Below are 18,795 nucleotides of genomic sequence, written 5' to 3'. Positions count from 1 at the left end.
ACTTCCAGGGGAGCATAAAAGAGCTAAATATGCACAGCATGGCAGAGAGAAGGCTCAGCTGGGGCACATTTCTACAAATATTCAAGGAGTCTAAATGCTGTGGGCAGGAAGGTAGCATGCATTGTGCTACAGAGGGTGGTAAGTAAAAACAATCGTATGGAACTAACGAAAGGAACATTCAAACCTAGTGTCAGCAAGAACTTTGGTACTGAGATGTACAGTCTGAATCCACTGTGAGGGAAATTGATAGAAACAAACTGCCCTTTCCCTTCTGCTCTGAAGTTCATGTAGTAGATTAATACACTGGCATTTTATTGACTGTCATTCCGGTTATTTTTAGTCTGGACACTGTCCTGTCATTTCTGATTCGCTGCTCTGTCTCTTTCTATACAAGTCTTCCAGGCTGCAGAGGAAGTCACTTCCAAGTACAATTCCCATTGCACTTTTTCTTCTGTTCTCTTCTCCTTGCTCAGTACCTTGGAAAAGAAAATCAAAGAAAATTTAAGGAAAATAAACGAACCTTTCATAATGTTCCCACTTCCTATTAATATATCAGATCAAAATGCCTATGGGGAATTATGTCAAATCAAACTTCTCGTGAGAACTAGTGATACATGAAACACTTCTGCTTTCAAAAGTGGAAGAAAGCTTCTTTGGGGTTTTTTGGGGGTTTTTTTGAATGCTGATAAAAACTGTACCATATCAGTTTTTATTCTGTGGAAGTCATGTACCAGTATGTTAGCAAAAAGCTGTTCTGGGAAGCCTTTTAAAGTGCTTCAGGATGATTTTCATATTGCTGTGCTTACAAAACCAGATCCAATATTGGCAATAATACAGGACCCTTATAAAGAGTGGGTGGTTCTCCAGTTTTTGCAGTATCTCAGCGGGAATTCTTGCATTGATTCAGAGTTTTCTTAGGTGGCTTGATTTTTTCCGAAGTGTGGAATATGCAGTAAATTTGGCAATAGTTTATAGCATTCAGAATCTCTGATAGTGTTACCCCTTTTGGTGCTCGAGTTTATGCATCTAAGTTTGATACATGTGTTGTAATTTGGTTGGACATGGGAATGCTACACTTCTGCAGAGAAGGTAGAAGATTTGGACAATGCCAACCATAGTAATGAGGCATCTCCACTCAGTCCAGTAAGTATTATTTAAATATAAATAATATAACCTATGATAAAATAACAGGAAAATTACAAAACAAATTTAGGGAAAGTTCTTCATTTTCAGACAACTCAGTAAAGTCTGCCTGCTATAAAATCCATTAAGTTCTTTTGACTTTATTGGAACTCTATGAATTTCTGTGTCTCCTAGTTTCAGCTGGGATAGAACTCATTTTCTTACCATGACAGTAGGCAAAAGTTTGACGTAATTTATTAAAAAAAATTACACCTTCAGTGTTAAAGATAGGACACTATCCCTGAAGTGAAGGATTTGTGCAGGATGTGAGTTTGTGATATCAAACTTATCTTTGATGGTATTTCTGTTCATATCAAATTGTAATCTAAAAATCAAGCAGAGATGTTTGAAATGTGTGGAGAACCTCCATTTTAATCTATGTGCCTTTGTCTCAAATCAGAATAAAAAGATAAATGTAATAATTGGGTAGTTGTGGACCATACCAAGCCCCACATTCCTTTACATTTCTTGACATGGAGAAACAGTAACACCTTCTTCTAGAATAAGATAAGGCTACGTCAAAAGTGCTTAGCCTGATTGGAAGCTCCCCAGTAGAAGAGATGTGTGCTTACCAGAGGGGAAGGAATCCAGTGGAGGGCCACTGTGATGATTATGGGGCACATGATGTGCAAGGACAGACTGAGAGAGCAGGGTTTGTTCTTCTTAAGAAATTAAAGCAAGGAAGATATTTTATTCATGTCTTCAACTACCTTACAGTAGAATCTAAAGAAAATACAGCTTTTGGAAGGATTCACAGAGATCATACAAGAGGTAACAGACACATGTTAAAACAAAGGAAATTGCAATTAGAGATATGGAATATTTTTGTTATCGTGAATATAGCCAAGTATTGGAAAAAGGTATCCAGTGAGGCTGTGGATGACTGTCCATCTTCATCCTTGGAGATGCTCATAAGGTGACTGGGCATAGCTCTGCACAGCTTCATCTAGTTGACTGTGCTGTTTGGAAAGGGGTTGACAATTCTCAGAGGTCATTACACAACTTGCATGTTTCTGTGATTTTAGGAGACTCTGTCTTCTAGCAGTCAGAGCTGGTCTATTCTTGAATATCAAAGTTATATATGTATACATTAGGACCAGGCAGACAAATTAAAAACCCTCCCAGGCTATGAAGACCAACTATCTTAGCCCAATAAATTCATGTCATTTCTTCTACCTGAGGTGCATATTAATTAGGAAGTGAAATGTAATACTGAAATTAAAGCTTATCGGTGAGGACTTGGTAACCCAGCCTCACTTAAAGGCAAAATCCTTGACTATATCAAACTTGCAGTTGATGTTACAGAGGAAACACTGCCTGTAAATCTTCTTTTTTTTTTTTTTCTCTGCATCCTGGGAGCTGCTGCAGGTGAAGAGCAGTTATCTTGCTAGAGCATTTTCACAGGTGCAACCTACCTGCTAATGGTGTTGTACTTCATACTGTCTCTGTCAGAAAAGAAGCTGACTGTCCACCTTGCAGACAGTTTAACAGTGTAGGCACTGTGAGATGGGAAACAGCACATGCTGACTGTTGAAGTTTGTTCAAACTCTTAGGTAGGTTGTGCTAATTTGAATGCAGTGTAGTCTAAACAATTTATTTGCTAAGCCATGAACTTTAGAATCGTTTTGGAATGTCTCACTATTCCAAAGAGACTGCTGGCTTTGGGATCTTCCTACTACTTTCATGTTGTTTGTTGAAGAAAATTTGAATAATACTTTGCAAGAAACTTCTGTCTCTTGTCATTAGCTAGTTGAGAAGAGAGTCTGGCACACTTAGATCTTGCTGTCTTCTTCTGAGACAGACCTCCATCAAACTAACTCATTACTTCAGCAATCAGTCTAAACATAGCAGTCTTGATTCTGCCATCAGTTATACCACATTTAGTCTCATAGCAAAATGTTAGGAGGCTAAAAACATAGTCACACATTGGTTTTCATTGTACTGGGTCACTTTTGTGTTTGGGAGACTGTGAGATGATCAGCTGCTCCTGACATGGAGAGATGGGCAATTTGAGCAACATGATACAACTATTGAGGAAGGAGAGGCAGTGGGGAAGCAGAAGACCCAATCCTGTGTATTAGGGTGTGGTGCTCAGTCACCATGCAGAGAGGCAAGTGTCTGTAACATCTGAGAAAACAAGGAATCTTGTTTGTTTGGGAAGGAAATAAAGTTAACTGGTTCTGTGCCTTTGTGAGCTGTGATGGAAACATACTTTAAATGATGTACGTAGGGTACAGTTCTTGATTCTTCCATTGATGTTATGAGGCTGGATGAAGGAAAGTGGAAGTACTGGGTCAAAAGCCTGGTACAGCTCCAACGGGGATGGAGTTGAAAGTTGGGACCTCTTCTTCTCTAGCAGATTTTTCTCTCTGACATCAGGAGGGGGGTGCATATCTATCAGGTAGGCTTGATAGCAGTTGCATACTGCCTTTTCCCTATTCCTTTAATGAGAACCTGTGAGAAAGTCATAGGCTTTGTAGAATATAAAGGTAGCTGCTGAGAAACTGACTGTGTTTTTCTTAGGGGTTCAGAATCAGCAGTGGTAGACAAAAATGCATCACCTTACCTCACTTCTGATCAAAACTTCTGTGAGGTTATTTCAGGTGTAATTTATGAAAAGCTGAGGAGTAGGTACCCCTCCACTGAACCTCTATAGGTTGTATCCCACTGTTTGACAAGTAGTGTGGTAAAGCATTTCTCTGTGCAAGGTCAGATTAATCTTTTTTTATGGAGTTTCACATGAATGCTTTGCTTTGGAATTGTTTCTCCATGCATAAATCTTTATTATACCAACAGCCTACAGCCCCAGTGAACCAAAAAAACCTAATTTTTATTCTTCTCTGTGTTTATCACCACAGTGAGAGAACTCAATTGAAAAGGAGCTGTGAGAGTTTCCAGCAAGTGTGGTGGGGGTTTGGGTGCTGTGAGCCTTCAGTGGATTTATGTTCCTTCCTTTTAAATTTGAATGGTATGTGCCAAGCTGGTTCTGGCCACAGATTGTGCATCATTCCCTTTGGAATGACACTAAGGATTGAACTGAAAATGAACTGTTGTTGGAAGGTGCTGTGGGAATAGATGAACAGGTTGTGCATATGACCATGCATGCACTTTATAGTATGGTGAGTCAGAAAATGTGCAGAAGTGTGCAGGCTGTGCTTTGCAGCCAGCTCAGTCTGAAGCCTTGATTTCTGCTTGGCGATGAGTTGATTTGAGTTCAGGTGTGGTTCTTCTTTAGAGGGGGAAGACACATGTGCTGACATGTAGGTGCTTGTGACTTTTACCAGACGATGAATTTTAACCCTACAGCTTAAAGTTGACCTCACATAATTTACCTTTGTAATAAAAGATACAGTGCAGGTCCCTAGTGTCTGCACACAGGGGGATTGCTAATACATATTAGTTATCTGTGATATAACTGCATGGGCTTTGTCAATGAATGCAAATGGTAAGAAAGATAAAACTAGATGTTTTCTATAAAACCAATTTTTTTTTAAATGGAGATAAAGGATAATCCTACTTATCTAGGTTTTGATTTTCTGAACAGCGTACATTAGTTTTGGTTCACTGTATGACTTCCAAAATCTGCAGTGCATGAAACCAAATTGCCAGCTTGGAGGAACCTCTGAGGAAAAGACTTAGACATGATACATAACCATCACTGAGAGGAGTTTTATTCTCATATTTCCTAAATTTTGAGTGCTTGACTCTGAAATTTTAGCAGAGTCAAGTCACCTTCTATGATGACAATGTCAAACGTATTTCTCTCGTATGAACTAAGGCAGGAGCACCATCATGGTTTTGCCAGAAGGTCCACCCTCCTTTTGCTGGTGAACACACCAGCATGGCTGGCAACAGCAGCTGCCTGCTCCAGTCTGAAGATGAGGCGGTTTTAGCAGAGTTAGTGTTGCAGGGGAAAACACTCTTGAGTTGTGAAACTTCACTTACTTTATTGTGAATTAGGATAAACTTTTAATTGCTGTTCCTGGTATTGAGAAATAATGACACATCCCCTTGTCTCCAGTTCACTTGCTGTACATGTCATGTCCTCAGTCATGAGAGTCAGTGCAGGGGACTTTCCTTTTTCTGCCACTCCTTGTTTCTTGCTTTTTTTTCCCCTGGCTCCAGCATAGGGTCCTCCCCATGCCATCATCCTCTCAAAGGCCTTACCCCTCCTGGGCATCCATGTGTGCAGGTGTCCTCTGTCCCTGCCTTGCCACTGTCTGGTGTCTCCTGCCTCAGTTGGCTGCTGCCTGTAGGTACAGTTTCTCTAAAACTGGTTGCCAGATCATATCCTAAAACAAACCGTTCTCCATCTGCTGTTAAAAATGTTCTTCCTTAAGCTCCCCTTTCTCCTGCAAAGTCATTCCCTGGCTTCATCTGTACTTTCCCCATGCTGCTGAGCGCAGAGTAGAGAGGAAAAGCTTTCTTGAGAGCAAAGGAAAAACAGGTCCCTGAATTTTATTCCAGTTCCTGGACATACCCAATGTTTCAGGTCATGTCCTGTGAAGTGGGACTGGAGGCTTTTGGCTCTGGGGAGATGGCAGAAAGGCATCACGGGTGAGCGTGGGCACCACAGGAGCAGAAAAGAGTCTCTGTGGGATGGTCTGTGGGTTGTGGTCATGCGTGAGCATGTGATTGTACACTTTGCAGGTTTTAGCTGTTGAGCCCTCTCATCTCTACTGGATGTGTGAAATACAGTTTTTTGAAGGGTAATAACTTTCCCACAAAAATGCACTCATAGTTGGGTAAGACAAAAGGCATGTGCCTGAAATGGAGCCATACTGGTTTGGGTCCCTGCTCTAAACAGTGCGGTATGACAGGATTGCAAATTAAATCACCAGAAATTTAACCTGGGCAGAATAACATACTTTGCTCTGCTTCATTGTTAAAAGTAATTGAAGTTCTATTTTTGATATTCTTTCAAAAGCTTTTATCCTTTAGACAGAAACAAGTGCAGAATATATAAACACAGACAATTACGGTTTTGCAAAACGATAAGCTGATGAAATTGAGATCCTGTGGTAGGAAATGCTGATCACTGTTAATAATTGGTATCAACCCTTCCTTTGTTCTAGAAATTGTCTAATGCAATCCTAGCTATGCCTGAGAGTTTCACAGGGAGAGAGTGGTGTTCACATGCACATTTTGGAAAAGCAATGCTTTACAGATGAGCAAAAAAGTGCTCTGCAGCCAAATGAATAGAGCAAAGTATCTGTGCATATCTGCAGAGAGTGATGTGCTTTGTCCTATTTCATTTAATACTATGCAGAAGGCTAAAATTGTAAAAAGTAAGCAAGCTGCACCAAGATTGGTTTGCAAAGCCATACAGAAGGTCAGTGTTGGTTGGTAATGACATGGAAATCAGCTTGGATCATGAGCATAAATGGGTTCTGTGATTCAAAACTGGGCAGTAATAGGATGCAGTATTAGGGTCAGGCAGGTGTGACAATACTGGTGATGAAGATTTGAAAATAAATAATTTAAGATTCACAGGGCAAAATGCAATGATTTCTGTAGACACAGTAATTCTACAAGAGGAGAAAAGTATTTTCCCCTTCTTGACCTTTTGCCCTCCATTCAGTCACAGAAATCCATAGGTTCAAAGGTTTGGGTTTGACTTACCAGGGAGTGCAGAAATTCTGATAAAGGCTTAGTAGCTATTAAACTTTCATAAGTTTGCAGCCTTTTGGTTGAAGCTAAAGAGACAGTAGCTGGTTTTTTTCTCTTGGGGATGAGATTCTAATTAAGTCAGTGTTGCTCAGTATTAGAATTCCAGCCTGCTTACAGGCTGCTAAGTGTGTGGAGTTTGTGTTATAGAGAGCAGGACCTTTGCCTGAGCCTAAAATATTTCCAAAATTACTCTTTCCTTTACCTATCTTTGCAAAACTCAGTTTCATTTAGTTGCTCTGATAGCATTCATTCTAAAGTCCTGTGCAACTACTGTGTTGATGCTGCTGCAGACCCATCCAGCATCTTAACAAAATGCAGAGGATATGGTTTTCCAGAAGTGTTTGGCATTGCCAACAGTTTCTCTCACTGAAGTCGATCAAAGCTGAGGGCTTTAGAGAATCTACCTGAAATCCCTACGTTAAAAGTTTTTTATCCACTCCTTTGAGCTTTTGACTACTGGGTTTTAGACAGTTCCATGGCTAATAAGAGAAGGTGGTGGACTGACTTTGCTTTGATGTCTTCAGTACAAATCAGCCCCTTTCAACTGAAACTCACGGGTGATTTGTGTAGCTACCTGAAACTGCTTCTAAGGCTACTTGGTATACTTTTCACTTCTCTCACAATTCCCATTGAAAGGAGCTATGACTTCATGGGTTATGGCCCAGGCTACCTTCTCTTGCAATGGGAAGTTGAAGCTGTGGATTTCACTGGTAGCATTGGATATCACTGGGTATCACTGGATATCTCACTGGTAGCACTGATGATATCCAATGGGGAAAAAAAAAGAAAACCTAGTGTGGGAAGAGTCCTCAAGTGTTGCTGTCAAACACAGCACTGGCTTGCTCTTTGGGGGGTTTTAGGCTGTCCCACTGAAACCAGTGGTATAAATGAGCCATATGTATGCACAGATACCATCATATTTCCTGACTACTATTTTACCTGCTTTCTCAGTTGCTGTGTGTTGCAGCGGATTTGTATCTTGCTGCCTATATGACTCCCACTCCCCAGTCTGCATGATCTGCTGAATGTACTTACTGTGCATCCAGAAAGAGCTGAAATAGATGTTGATGGCTTTTGCTTTTGTTTTATCCCCTGTCCCTTCTTCTCTTGACAGTTTTTTATCATGCTGTTAATTATATTTCTGTTGGAACTCACTGTTGTGATTCTGTTCTTCGTCTACACCGACAAGGTAAGTCAAATTCTTCATTTTTCTTTCCCCTTCAGCAAATTTATATGCCCCTTTTCCCTATAAATAAATCATGAAGCACTTGGCTTGGTATGCACATCATGCTTCTGTCTTCCTTGAGACACTCCTCTCAGAAGGGGCTCTCTCAGAATGCATAAACAGCCTTGCAGGACTGGGCTGTCTTGCTTGCTCATGTGTACAGCTCAAGGTCACAGAGATTGCCAAGTGCATCTGTCATTAACAAAAAACAAAACAAACACCAAAACCCCCACAAAAAGTAAAAGAAGTGAATGAGCCTCACTAAGAGCATGTAGGAAGAGACACCCATCAGAATGAATAGGATTTTTAAAAAATGTGTACAATTTAAAAGCCACATTGATGTTGTTACAAAGGAGGTGTCCTTAGCACAGCCAAATGCACAAAATTCATTATCTTTCCACATTGGTTCTTACAGCACATGTGTACTTAGAATCTAATGGAAAGCCAAGGTAAAGATATAAAAGTTCAATAAACAAAGCTTTTGTCTGTGGTTTCAAATTTTACTTATGTTTGACTATTGTTCCTTCTGTTGTAAGGGCAGTATTGGCTATCTGAATTATCTGTATCCTTAAAATAATTTTCCTTTAAAATATTTTACATTAATAAATCCAAAACAAGGGCATAATTCTGTGCAACCTGCCTATTCAATCAAAATTGTCAAATACTAAGGGAGCTTGAAAATCACTGACTAGGTGGCAAAATTTTGCCATTAATTAACAGCCATCAGGTGCATGACCAATAAATGCCTTCTTCTGGAATGGAAGGGCAAAATAGCAAATTTAAAAAAAAAATCAAAAAACAACAAACAAACAAAAACCCTTCACAAAATATCAAAATAAAATAAAGGTTAACAGTAGACCCAGTTATATTCAGTATGTTTAGCAATAACCTGGATTAGGAATGGATAAGATGTCAACATTACTTTCTGGAAAGGTTCCAGATTTATTAATGAGCACTGTGAGTGATTGTCAGGTGAACTTCTGAAGGACTGAAGAGAGCTAGATTGCTGGACAACATCCCGTAGCTGGAACATGGAATTAACTTGCAAGGTAATTACAGTAGAAGGGACAATATAAAATTACTTGTATGCATCATTGGATTCTGAATTACTTGTCACCTCATGGAAGAAAGATCTACATGTCATACATGAATAAAGGCATCTACTTGATATGCAGTGGGCCTCCAAAACCCAAACACAACACTTGGTTATATTTAGAGAGGGAATCAGTCAGAAAATATTATCATGTCATTGTATAAATTGATGGACTTGCCTCACTGTGAATGTAATATTGAGTTTTGGTTACAGAAACTATTAGAAGTGCTAGAAAGGTGGGAGAGAGAAGTCATGAAGAGGGATTATGGAGACGACCTAGATTTAGTCTGGGAAAGAGATCCTCTGCTTAGAAGATCTTAAGAAGAGAAATTCTAGTCGTGTCTAAAATAATGACAGACCTAAAATAAAGACCTGACCTGAACACAGAAGAAATATATGAAAATATTAAGGATTAGGTTTATAAGATAAATATGTGTTGTACTCCACATCATCATCTTGTAGAATTCCCTGGTTTTGGCTGGTGTTGAGACTGATAGTTCAATAAATGTGTGGGTATGGAGGAAAGAAAAAAAAGCAATGAAGTATTTTTATTCATAAAGCAGTCAGTTCTGTCAGCTTGACAAGTGTGTCACAGGGAATGTTCGTCCTCACTCTTCAGAGATAAAAAACAGTGAAAAAGTATCAGGAGGGATTCCCTCCCTCCTTCAGCCTGGTGGTTTGCAGTGGGTTTTTTTGTTTTTTAATAAAGAGATCAGGAAATTAACTTTCCTCTGAGTCACATACTGTAGGTTGATGCAGGAGGTACACTGCAGTTGTCTTTAAGATCAAAACAGAGTCTAAAATATGGGCTCCATATACCTGCAGTTTTACTGAATTAACAAATTGCTGTAGTCTGTGTATTTATTACAGATGATCAAATTTGAAGATGTTAATGTTTCTGTATGATTTAAATCTTCTACTGAAGAAATCAATAGCTTGTGTTACACTTACAGTCCTGCCTACAGAATAAATAAAACAGCAGCAGCCTAAAACTAATATTTTCATACAGCATGTTTAGAATTTGTGTGCTGGCTTTCCTGATGTGAGGAACGGTATTGCCATGTGTATGGGGAAGTACTTAACTCAGACAAGTCCACCACAGTAATTCAGTTAATGTGGTTCCTTGGAAAATCAGTGAAGGAACAATTTACACTAACACTTGCCCATCAGAAGACAGTAATGTTAATTTTGTGTGCAAATGGAGAAAAGGACTCTGCAGATTATGACTTTGAGGGCCTCTGTATCAGTCACTTTAGATGTAGATAGATACAGATATATATTTGTCGTCAGTTTTTTCAAGTACCTTGTAGCTTTCTGTTAGTCAAGAGTGTATGTACATGTAAAATTCTTCCCAGGGTAAAATGGGGGCCAATTGTTATTTTCTGTTTCTGGTTGAGAAGAGATTGAATAATGGATTCCCTTGCAGTTTTTATTTACTCCTGCTTTATCAAGTGGAGGAACTTTGGAGCGGATACTTTGTTCCTTGCTGCTACAAATTTTAATCAATACTCTCCTCTTTCCTTGGAGTAGGCAGTGCTATGGCCCTATTTAGGTGTAGAGGCAGGTGCTGAGAGAGTTTCCTGAGACTCTGCAGGAAGCTGATTCTAAATTTAGAGCTGTTCATGTTTTGGCTGCTGCTGAGGGATTGGAAAGGCTGAGCTGTGCCATGGCAGGGCTGGGTATTGCAGGTGACTCAGTAGCACTTGTCTGGTGAATGGTGTCCCTTTTGTTCCTTCTGCTGTAGAACGGGCACAGCCACAGGCTAGTGCTCCCACGGCAATATCAGCTACGAGGTGGGTGTGCATCCGTGTGAATGTGGCACTGCATGGGTTCCTGAGCTGTGAAACAGTGTCTGTATCCACTGCTGGGACTGTTGCTTTAGTAGTGTGTTGGTTATTACAAATAATGACAAAAGTTCTTTACAGCCATTCATGAACAGGTTTTTGGCACAGCACTTTTGTTCTTTTACGGTCGAAGGATGTGCAGCTGTAGAGGTGAACAGGACAGGCTCCTGGACCTCATCTGTTCTCATTCATCAACCTGGGAGAAACAAAAAAAATTACCTCTGCCTCTCATTCTAGTGACTTGATAGCAGCTTCTCTGAGCTTTGAAGCAGCCAACTTGCTCTCATGCCCTAGAATGTCTTTTCTTGATGGACAAATGTTTATCTTGATCTCATGAGATAAATGGCACCCTGAAGTCTACAACTCTTTCTCTGAACTAGCTATGCAGTCTGATATTTTAAAGAGAGGGACTTGGAGAAAGCTCAGGAATCCACAGTGTAGGAAGGAAAAGCTGTAATGCCTTGCTTCTTGAAGCTGCACTGTGGATCTCTTTGGCAGGGCCTGAGTTTACACCTTGTTCACTATTCCTTCAACTATCCTGACTAGTCAGGTTGGAAAATACAAGTCTCTTGACTTCTGCAGAAGTGAATGTGGACTGTGATGAAATGCATTCTTGTGGGAAGGTTGTCAGGAAAACATATAGGCCTTTTATTTTGTCCTAACTGTTTCCAAAGCAGCAGAGTGACGGGTTCGTGGGTGTCCTGGTTTGAAACCCCTAAAATCCGATTCCTGAGGCCAAGCCGCCCTCCCACATCTCACCCCAGTGTGAGATGGGTTTTGCAGACAGAACACAAGACTCAATATGGGGGGAAGGGAATTCTATTACAGTCACTGTACAAATAAATATTACATAATCTTAACTATCTCTCCTATGATAAATCAGTATTTACAATGGATCAATCTCTTCTCCCTCCAATAAAAGTCCAGAAGGGAAAAGGAAAGATCCTTTCCACTCAGGGCAGCAGCCTCTCTTTTTCCATGCAGCAGCTGTAACTGGACTGTTGTAGCTGGATCTCTTCCGTTACACACAAGGGGGTTCTTCTCTACCCCTCTTGGCTCTTTGACTCTAATTGAAGGTCTCTTTCTCTCTTCCATGGGCTGCGTAGCAGGGACAGAACTCGCCTCACCACGTCATATCATGGGGTGTAAGACCCCCATGAAGGTCCCTTCCTCAGGGGATTCAAGCTCCCTTGAGTCAGAATGTCTCGGGCAGCTTTCAGTTGAAAACCTTTGCTTTAGCCATTCTATCAGAGCTCCTGTGCTCTGTCTCAGATACTGCCAGCCTGGCAGCAGCAGGGGGGAGGGGGCAAGGTCACCTCCTCCACATTCCATCTGGCCATCCCGGTCCAGCTCTGGGACGTCTGAGCTTCTTAGCTCCTCTCTCTCTCCGGTGCATGCTGCACTCCAAGACTCCTCTCAAATAGGAGTCCGTCTCCTCCTCCTCTTTAGGAGGTCTCAGAGGGGTTTGGGGAGTTTATTACAGTTCTTACCCCAAACTCTCTCCCTCTGTAGAGCTTAGTCCTGCTCTGTCTCTCTCCATTAGAGATCTCTGTGTCTTCCTGCTTGGATGCAGGCCATCTCTGCTGCATCTTATCTCTTCTGGCTCTCTGCCACTGGTCTCCAGTCAGTGCTGGTTTTGCCGCTGCTCCTTCTGCCCACTCACGGTGCAGAAAACTACGAGCTTCTCAGTTACAGACCTCAGTCCAGTTTAACACTGTTTCTGAGTTTCTGCGACCGCCAGCCGAGGGCTGGGGGGCCGTGGCCCCCCAGAGGGGCTCCTGCCCCTTCTCCTCGTGGCTTTAGAACATGGCCACTCTTCTCCAAGAACTACAACATCACCCTTCTTTTCCGGTCTGCTTGTGATATGTTTATATTTTGCAGGAGCGCTCATTGGGTCCACATCAAGTGACACCACCCCCTCGGGAGTTACCATTTTTTAACTCCAGGGGGGAAACTTTTTTTCCCCCACCACCATGGGTTGTCTTCAGCAAAAAGTAGCACCCAAGAAACTGGGAAGCTCCTATTGGTGTTTGTGCATGTTCATATGCAAGTTCCCAAAGTGTAGTTTTTTTTTTTTTGAGGTCAGAAGTATCAGTCCAAGAGATGTGAGTATTGAATGGAGTTCGTGTGCTTATGAGAACTAAGGCAGGTTGTTATCACTCTCCAGTGCAGTATTTTTTCAGGCTACATTTATGCCCCATTTGAAACAGTCCAAACACCAGTAACATTGTTAGAGTCATGGTTATGTGAATGGCTAGGCATCTATAGCTGGAATATTCTCTTAGTATGTTTTATTTTGATTCTATTAATACAGAGCAGCATTTGACATTTTTATAAGTTTATCATTTCTGTAGGAGGCTGTCTATGTATTTATAAGAGATACACAAAGTACTGATAGGGTTAACCTTAATTTCATTGTGATAAAGAGAAAGCAGCAGAACCCTATCCTGTCAGAGGCTGGATACTCATATTTCTCAACACCAGATTGGATCCTGCTAGAATATAAATTATGCTAATAAAATACACAGTCTTGAACCAGTTCTAACTTGTATAATCCTTCTAGTTTTAGAATCTGTATTTATTTTTACTGTGATGATTCTCTTGGAGGCACAGGGAAAAAGAAAGTCTATATTTGTTTTTTTTTGAAGTAGGTTTATTCAGATGTCTGCATTTTATATGATTTACAGGCAGAGCTATTTAATGCCCACAAATGGAAAAACATAACTAAGTAATGGGAGAGAGGGGTTGTGTTATTTTTTTCTTTTTAAATGTCAAACTGAGTAACATAAGCCAGGAAGGAACAAAAGCACTGAAGGATCACTGACTATGATATTTGATTATGGCAGCAGTTACTGCTGTTGGCAACTCAAAGTTAGGATGAGAATTTTCAATAAAGATTAGGCCATTAACTCACTTGGAGTCCCTGGGAAAATTACAGCCTAAATTCCATGCCTTCTTAGCTGTGTTGAAAATGGCCCATAGAATGGCCCACAGAGGATTGAAAAATAATGGCTACTTCTGTTTCTCATGAGATGGATGAAAACGTTCTTGTTTTCCACGTTGCGGTAAATTGTAATGAGCTCCTCTATAGCTTTTACTGCTAGCTTGTAAAAATATATAGTCTGTAGGTTGATGCATTTCTTGCTTTGTTTCTCAAAAAAATTTTGAAAATTATTGTAATTCCTGATTGATATTTTGCCTCACCCCATACAGAGACAGCAGATTGGAATGTAGTGAATATGATTTCAAGTATAGCTCAGTCCTCACAACCACTTTCACATTTGGCTTTAAAAGTCCAAAAACACTTCCACCTGCTGCACTCATGTGCAGTTGCTCACTGAAATGATCCAATTCTGCAGAGCTGCTCGCTGGTATGGGGAAGGGATTCACAAAAAGCTGAAGAAATTATTCACACAGAAAGTTTAGTTCAAGTCCACTGCCGAAAACTGTTTTCATTGAGCTTCTGTCAAGAGAGCTTAAAAGTTTTCTAAGTTTGCCTTTGACAGAGCTTCAGCAAAGCAAGGCATCTCCTCAGGTAATGAAATGCCTCGTGTTCCTAGTCAGCATAGCCTGCAGGGTTGTCCAGGGCACACACACAGGAGATGTTAATGCTTTTGAAAATGGAGAAATGGAGGCTAAAGCGAAGGGACAAGACCATCCAAATCGTATGCAGTTTAGAGGTGGTCTTAAGTTATTGGAAAACAACAGGCTGTGGAAAATCGTGCAAAACTGGCAGAGCAGTTGGTCACAGCACCACTCTTCAGTCAGATGGCCTGCCTTTTCTTTCAGTGTTTGTGCATCATCCATTTGACCTTGCCTACACCATCCCCTTGTCATAGGTTTTTAAATTTCTCACTGCTGAAACTCCTGAGTGGTGGCAGAGGTTATTGGATCCATGTATCCTGGTTTGCCCCAGTGAACACGGCTGTTCTTGCTGCTGTTCAGGGCTGGGATAATTTCAGAACAGTGTCTGCGTGGGCAGTGTCTGCACTTGTTGGCGTGCAGAGGAAGGTTTTCAAGAGGACAAGGCCAATTTTAACTCTCTCTGGTATTACTGTGGGCATGTGCTGTATTAACGTAACAAGCTTCAGAGAATGCAAGTCCTGATATATGTATGAAATGGTTTCTGAGCAGCCTGTGTGCTAATGCTTTGTTTTCCAGTTAAGGTTCCATTTGTTTTGTGTTTAAGAGGCGTTTAAGATTACGGAGTCCAGCTGTCAAGCAGTTTCTGGCTTGTACCATCTCTCGGCAGTGTTCTGGAGTTAAGGTTTTGCCTAAGTGCTGAGGTAGCTAAAAGCTATTTCTCAAGATCATCAAGAGTAGCGCTGCAGGCACACGTGGAGGAATCTATGGATTGCTTCCTGAATGGTGATGCACTGCAGTTATTGCACTGTGAGGCTGATATGTTTGCTCTGGTCCAGTATTTTATTTCTCTAATGCAAAATATTACATAAATGGTGATATAAGAAAAGACAGAAGCGTCTCCATGGTTTATTTTACTTGGTAATAAGCTTAATTTTAGTTAATTTATTAGCATTTCAGTACTGGTGTCACACAAGAGGGAGTTGCAGAAATTTCATCAAAAGAATTTAATTATAACCAATTCATTTTGGCTTCTTTTCAGCAAAGCATTCAGGCATAGGTTTAAATCTCTCCCTGTTCAGTACATAACTTAAGAGCGTGCTTAAGTCCATGTGACTGACTTAATCATATGCTCAAGTCTTGTCAAAGTTGATCTGCATCTTTTGTGTCTTTTGAAGAAATATTACTAGGAAAATGCTAATGACAGTGAAAAATTATTGAGAGGGTAAAGATGTATCACATCTTTCATTCTGTGGAGAATTTATTGAAAAATAATGAATGTTTGCTATAAAGCGTTATTGGTTATCTTTTTCCATTTGTTCTGAACAGCTTTCCATTTAGTATCTTGAACTCTAACACATCACTTTAACCTTTTTTTAGTCAGGAGGAGGTGAGAGGGATGGAATCCATTTGCCTGTGTGACTGAAAGAAGCAAACACGCCAAAGGAAATCTCGGTAGTTTCACTAATTCATTTGTCAAAGGAGGATTTCATTGAAAGTGCACTTTCAAAATGTTATTAACAGGCTTGTTGAAGGATAGCACAGTATTGATGAAAAGAATTAAATGCATGCTCAGAAATAGGTGTTATTTAGGAACAATAACCGCAGATAAAATGCATTAGGGCTCCCCACTGGGAACTCTTGATCAATGGTTGATCAAAGCCTAATTGATTCCTTGAATAAAATGTTAGCAGGGGAATGGGTGCAGGGAAAGGAAAATCAAACTTTCCTAAATTAAGCTCCATACCTAACACAAATACTCTTTGTAAAGATTAGATAATGCAGCAGCCTGACAGCTCTTTATGCTGCATATCTTCCTACTTTGGCTGAATTCAGAAGTGAAGACAGAGGTAGGTGTCTTATCCTAGGCAGTATGGATTTTTGCTCATATTGCAACGAGTACCATATTTTTCATAGTGTCCTGATGCATGGTTTGGAATAGTGCTTTTGTCTCAGGAGAAATCCAGTTCTGACCTCCAGCCCGGCTAACTGGGATATTAATTCCCAGATCCGTATAGATGAACCGAACACAGCTGTTGCTGCCATTATGCCTGGCTTAAAGCCAGCCAGATCTGTCTTTTTTTTCCTGACATCACTGAGTTCATCTAGGGGTTTCCTGGTAAATATTTGGCAACATATAAGTTAGTCTGCAGCAGAAAGAGATGTATCTGAGCTTCCTTCTTGCTAGTTTGCAGTCTCTGATTACAGGTTAACTCAACCTCAGCCGCATGTCAAATTATATTTTTGTCGTGGCAGCACTTCTACGATGATCTGTTTCCCATGCCCATGTCTCAAGTTTCAGGTTTTGTAGTAAACAAAATATAAGTGGTGCATGTCTTCAACCAGCCTCACCAAAGGAAAACTAGAATACAATAGTGGTGGTTATTAAATACTTTGCACATCTGCATGCTTTTTTTTGTCCATCATCTTAAAGCATGTTACAAGCATCAGTAGTTCGGCTCTGCTTTTGCTGACTTGGGGAAGTGCTGTTGAAGGTGAAATCCTGAAGGTGCAGTGTGTCCTGGGAAATACTTAGTGCTCTCATGTGTGAATGAAGAGAATGGGATCTTACTGTTCCAGAAGACAAGTGTTTACATGACTCATCCATGATCACATAAGAAGCCATTTCAGCATCTAGGTGGACCTGGAATTGAATGCATGCCAGTATTCAGTGCCAGTGGAAGTAAAGTGAAGGGCACCGGTTTACATACACCTGATCAACATTGGGTTTAGCTGGTGATTGATCCCCAGTTTGCATCTGCTGTAACGGCTGGCACTCTATTATACAGTTTTATTTGACAGAGGAAAGAATAGCAGAAAGAGAAAAAAATGCTTTAGAAAAGCAATACAATAAATATTTAAGGAGGCTTTAGACATTAAAGTACAGGCAACATCATATACTGAGGAGTGACTGAGGTGGTGTATTGAAACAGACAGCACATTTTTTATTCATTCTGTGAACATTTTTGATGTGTCACAATGTATTTCAGGCAACATTAGAAAATGACAGTAAACTAAATGCTTAACACTTTTTACATATTAAAATAAGAGAAGGGAAGATGACTTTTTGCATTATCAGACTGTAAGCAGGCCAATAGCATATAGTCCTTGTCTTGGATTTGTCAGCTGCAGTTAAAGAATGATGAGGTGGGTTGACCACTTTATTAGGTATAATTTGCAGCTGAGGTTTTTTCAACTCTTTCCTTTTATTTAACTCAGCAGTGGTATACTCAAAACTAGTTGAAACGAGGACAGGCAAATCTGTTGATCAGCAGCTCTGAACCATTACTAGCTCTGGATTCTCTTAGCATGGAACATGTTGACAACACTGCTCAGGTACTTTATATATAACCCAAATTATGTGATATGAACAAAACTTCTCAGTTGATAATTTTGTGGGTTGAATTCTGGCTGTGAAGTTCAGGTGTAGGAAGGAGGTTTAGCAAGTGTTCTAGACACCAGAAGTTTACCTTTTGACATATACTCCCCAGACTTACAAAACCAGCACAGCCAATGGTGATTATCAATCAGTGGTCATTGGTACCTGCTTTTGATATACCTGATACAATTTATATCTTAATCATCTTTAATATGGATTAATAATTTTAATTATTTGGAATCTTGGGCTCCCTGCATCTATGTGCAAAAAATCAGTGATTGACTTAACAGTAGGAAATGACTGAGCTGGAAGAAAGGGAGTAAATTTTGTTTAAAGATATATGTCTTAACAGGAAGCTGAATGAGAGCTTTATTTTACAATTTCTGTATGCACACATTTCCTACTTGACACGTTCAGTGCCTCTGGTAATTTGGGTGATGGCAACATAAAACAATTTTGCTACCGTGTCCTGGCATTAGTAGTGAATGAGCTGTGTGCAAAAATTGTTTTAACTGTGGCACAATCTTAATTCACTTTGTTGTATTGCAGTTATTTTGTGTACCCTCTTCTATGCCTTTAAGTTGCAGGGAAGGCATCCCAGAGAACAGCAAATTCTGGGAGAGGTTCACTTTCACCATTCACCCCCCCTCCTGCTATTAATTGTCTTTCGTACAATTTCTCAACGAGATTTTCTGTGATAGATGATTGAATTATTATACAACAATATATGTTTTGATTTTCCTGCTAGCTCCCTTTTGCACTTTACTGCCATAAGTCAAGGATGATGTTGCTCTGCCAGACGTTTTTGCCATCTGCACCT

The 18,795-nt window shown here is 40.3% G+C and overlaps 1 protein-coding gene across 7 annotated transcripts in view; it reads left to right on the top strand.

The window, feature by feature from the left end:
- TSPAN4 (tetraspanin 4) overlaps positions 1 to 18,795 on the top strand; it is a 359,373-nt gene that overhangs the window by 292,665 nt on the left and 47,913 nt on the right. For 6 of the 7 annotated variants that reach the window (XM_064657620.1, XM_064657621.1, XM_064657623.1 and 3 more), the window contains one exon: positions 7,967 to 8,041. The exons of the other annotated variant lie outside the window; for it this stretch is intronic. In XM_064657620.1, the coding sequence (XP_064513690.1) occupies positions 7,967 to 8,041 (75 nt within the window). The remainder of the gene's footprint in view (positions 1 to 7,966; positions 8,042 to 18,795) is intronic. 7 annotated transcript variants of the gene reach the window in all.

The sequence above is a fragment of the Pseudopipra pipra genome, chromosome 6, assembly GCF_036250125.1.
Source record: "Pseudopipra pipra isolate bDixPip1 chromosome 6, bDixPip1.hap1, whole genome shotgun sequence".
In the NCBI taxonomy this organism is placed as follows: domain Eukaryota; kingdom Metazoa; phylum Chordata; class Aves; order Passeriformes; family Pipridae; genus Pseudopipra; species Pseudopipra pipra.
This window is presented reverse-complemented; position numbering and strand designations above follow the sequence as displayed.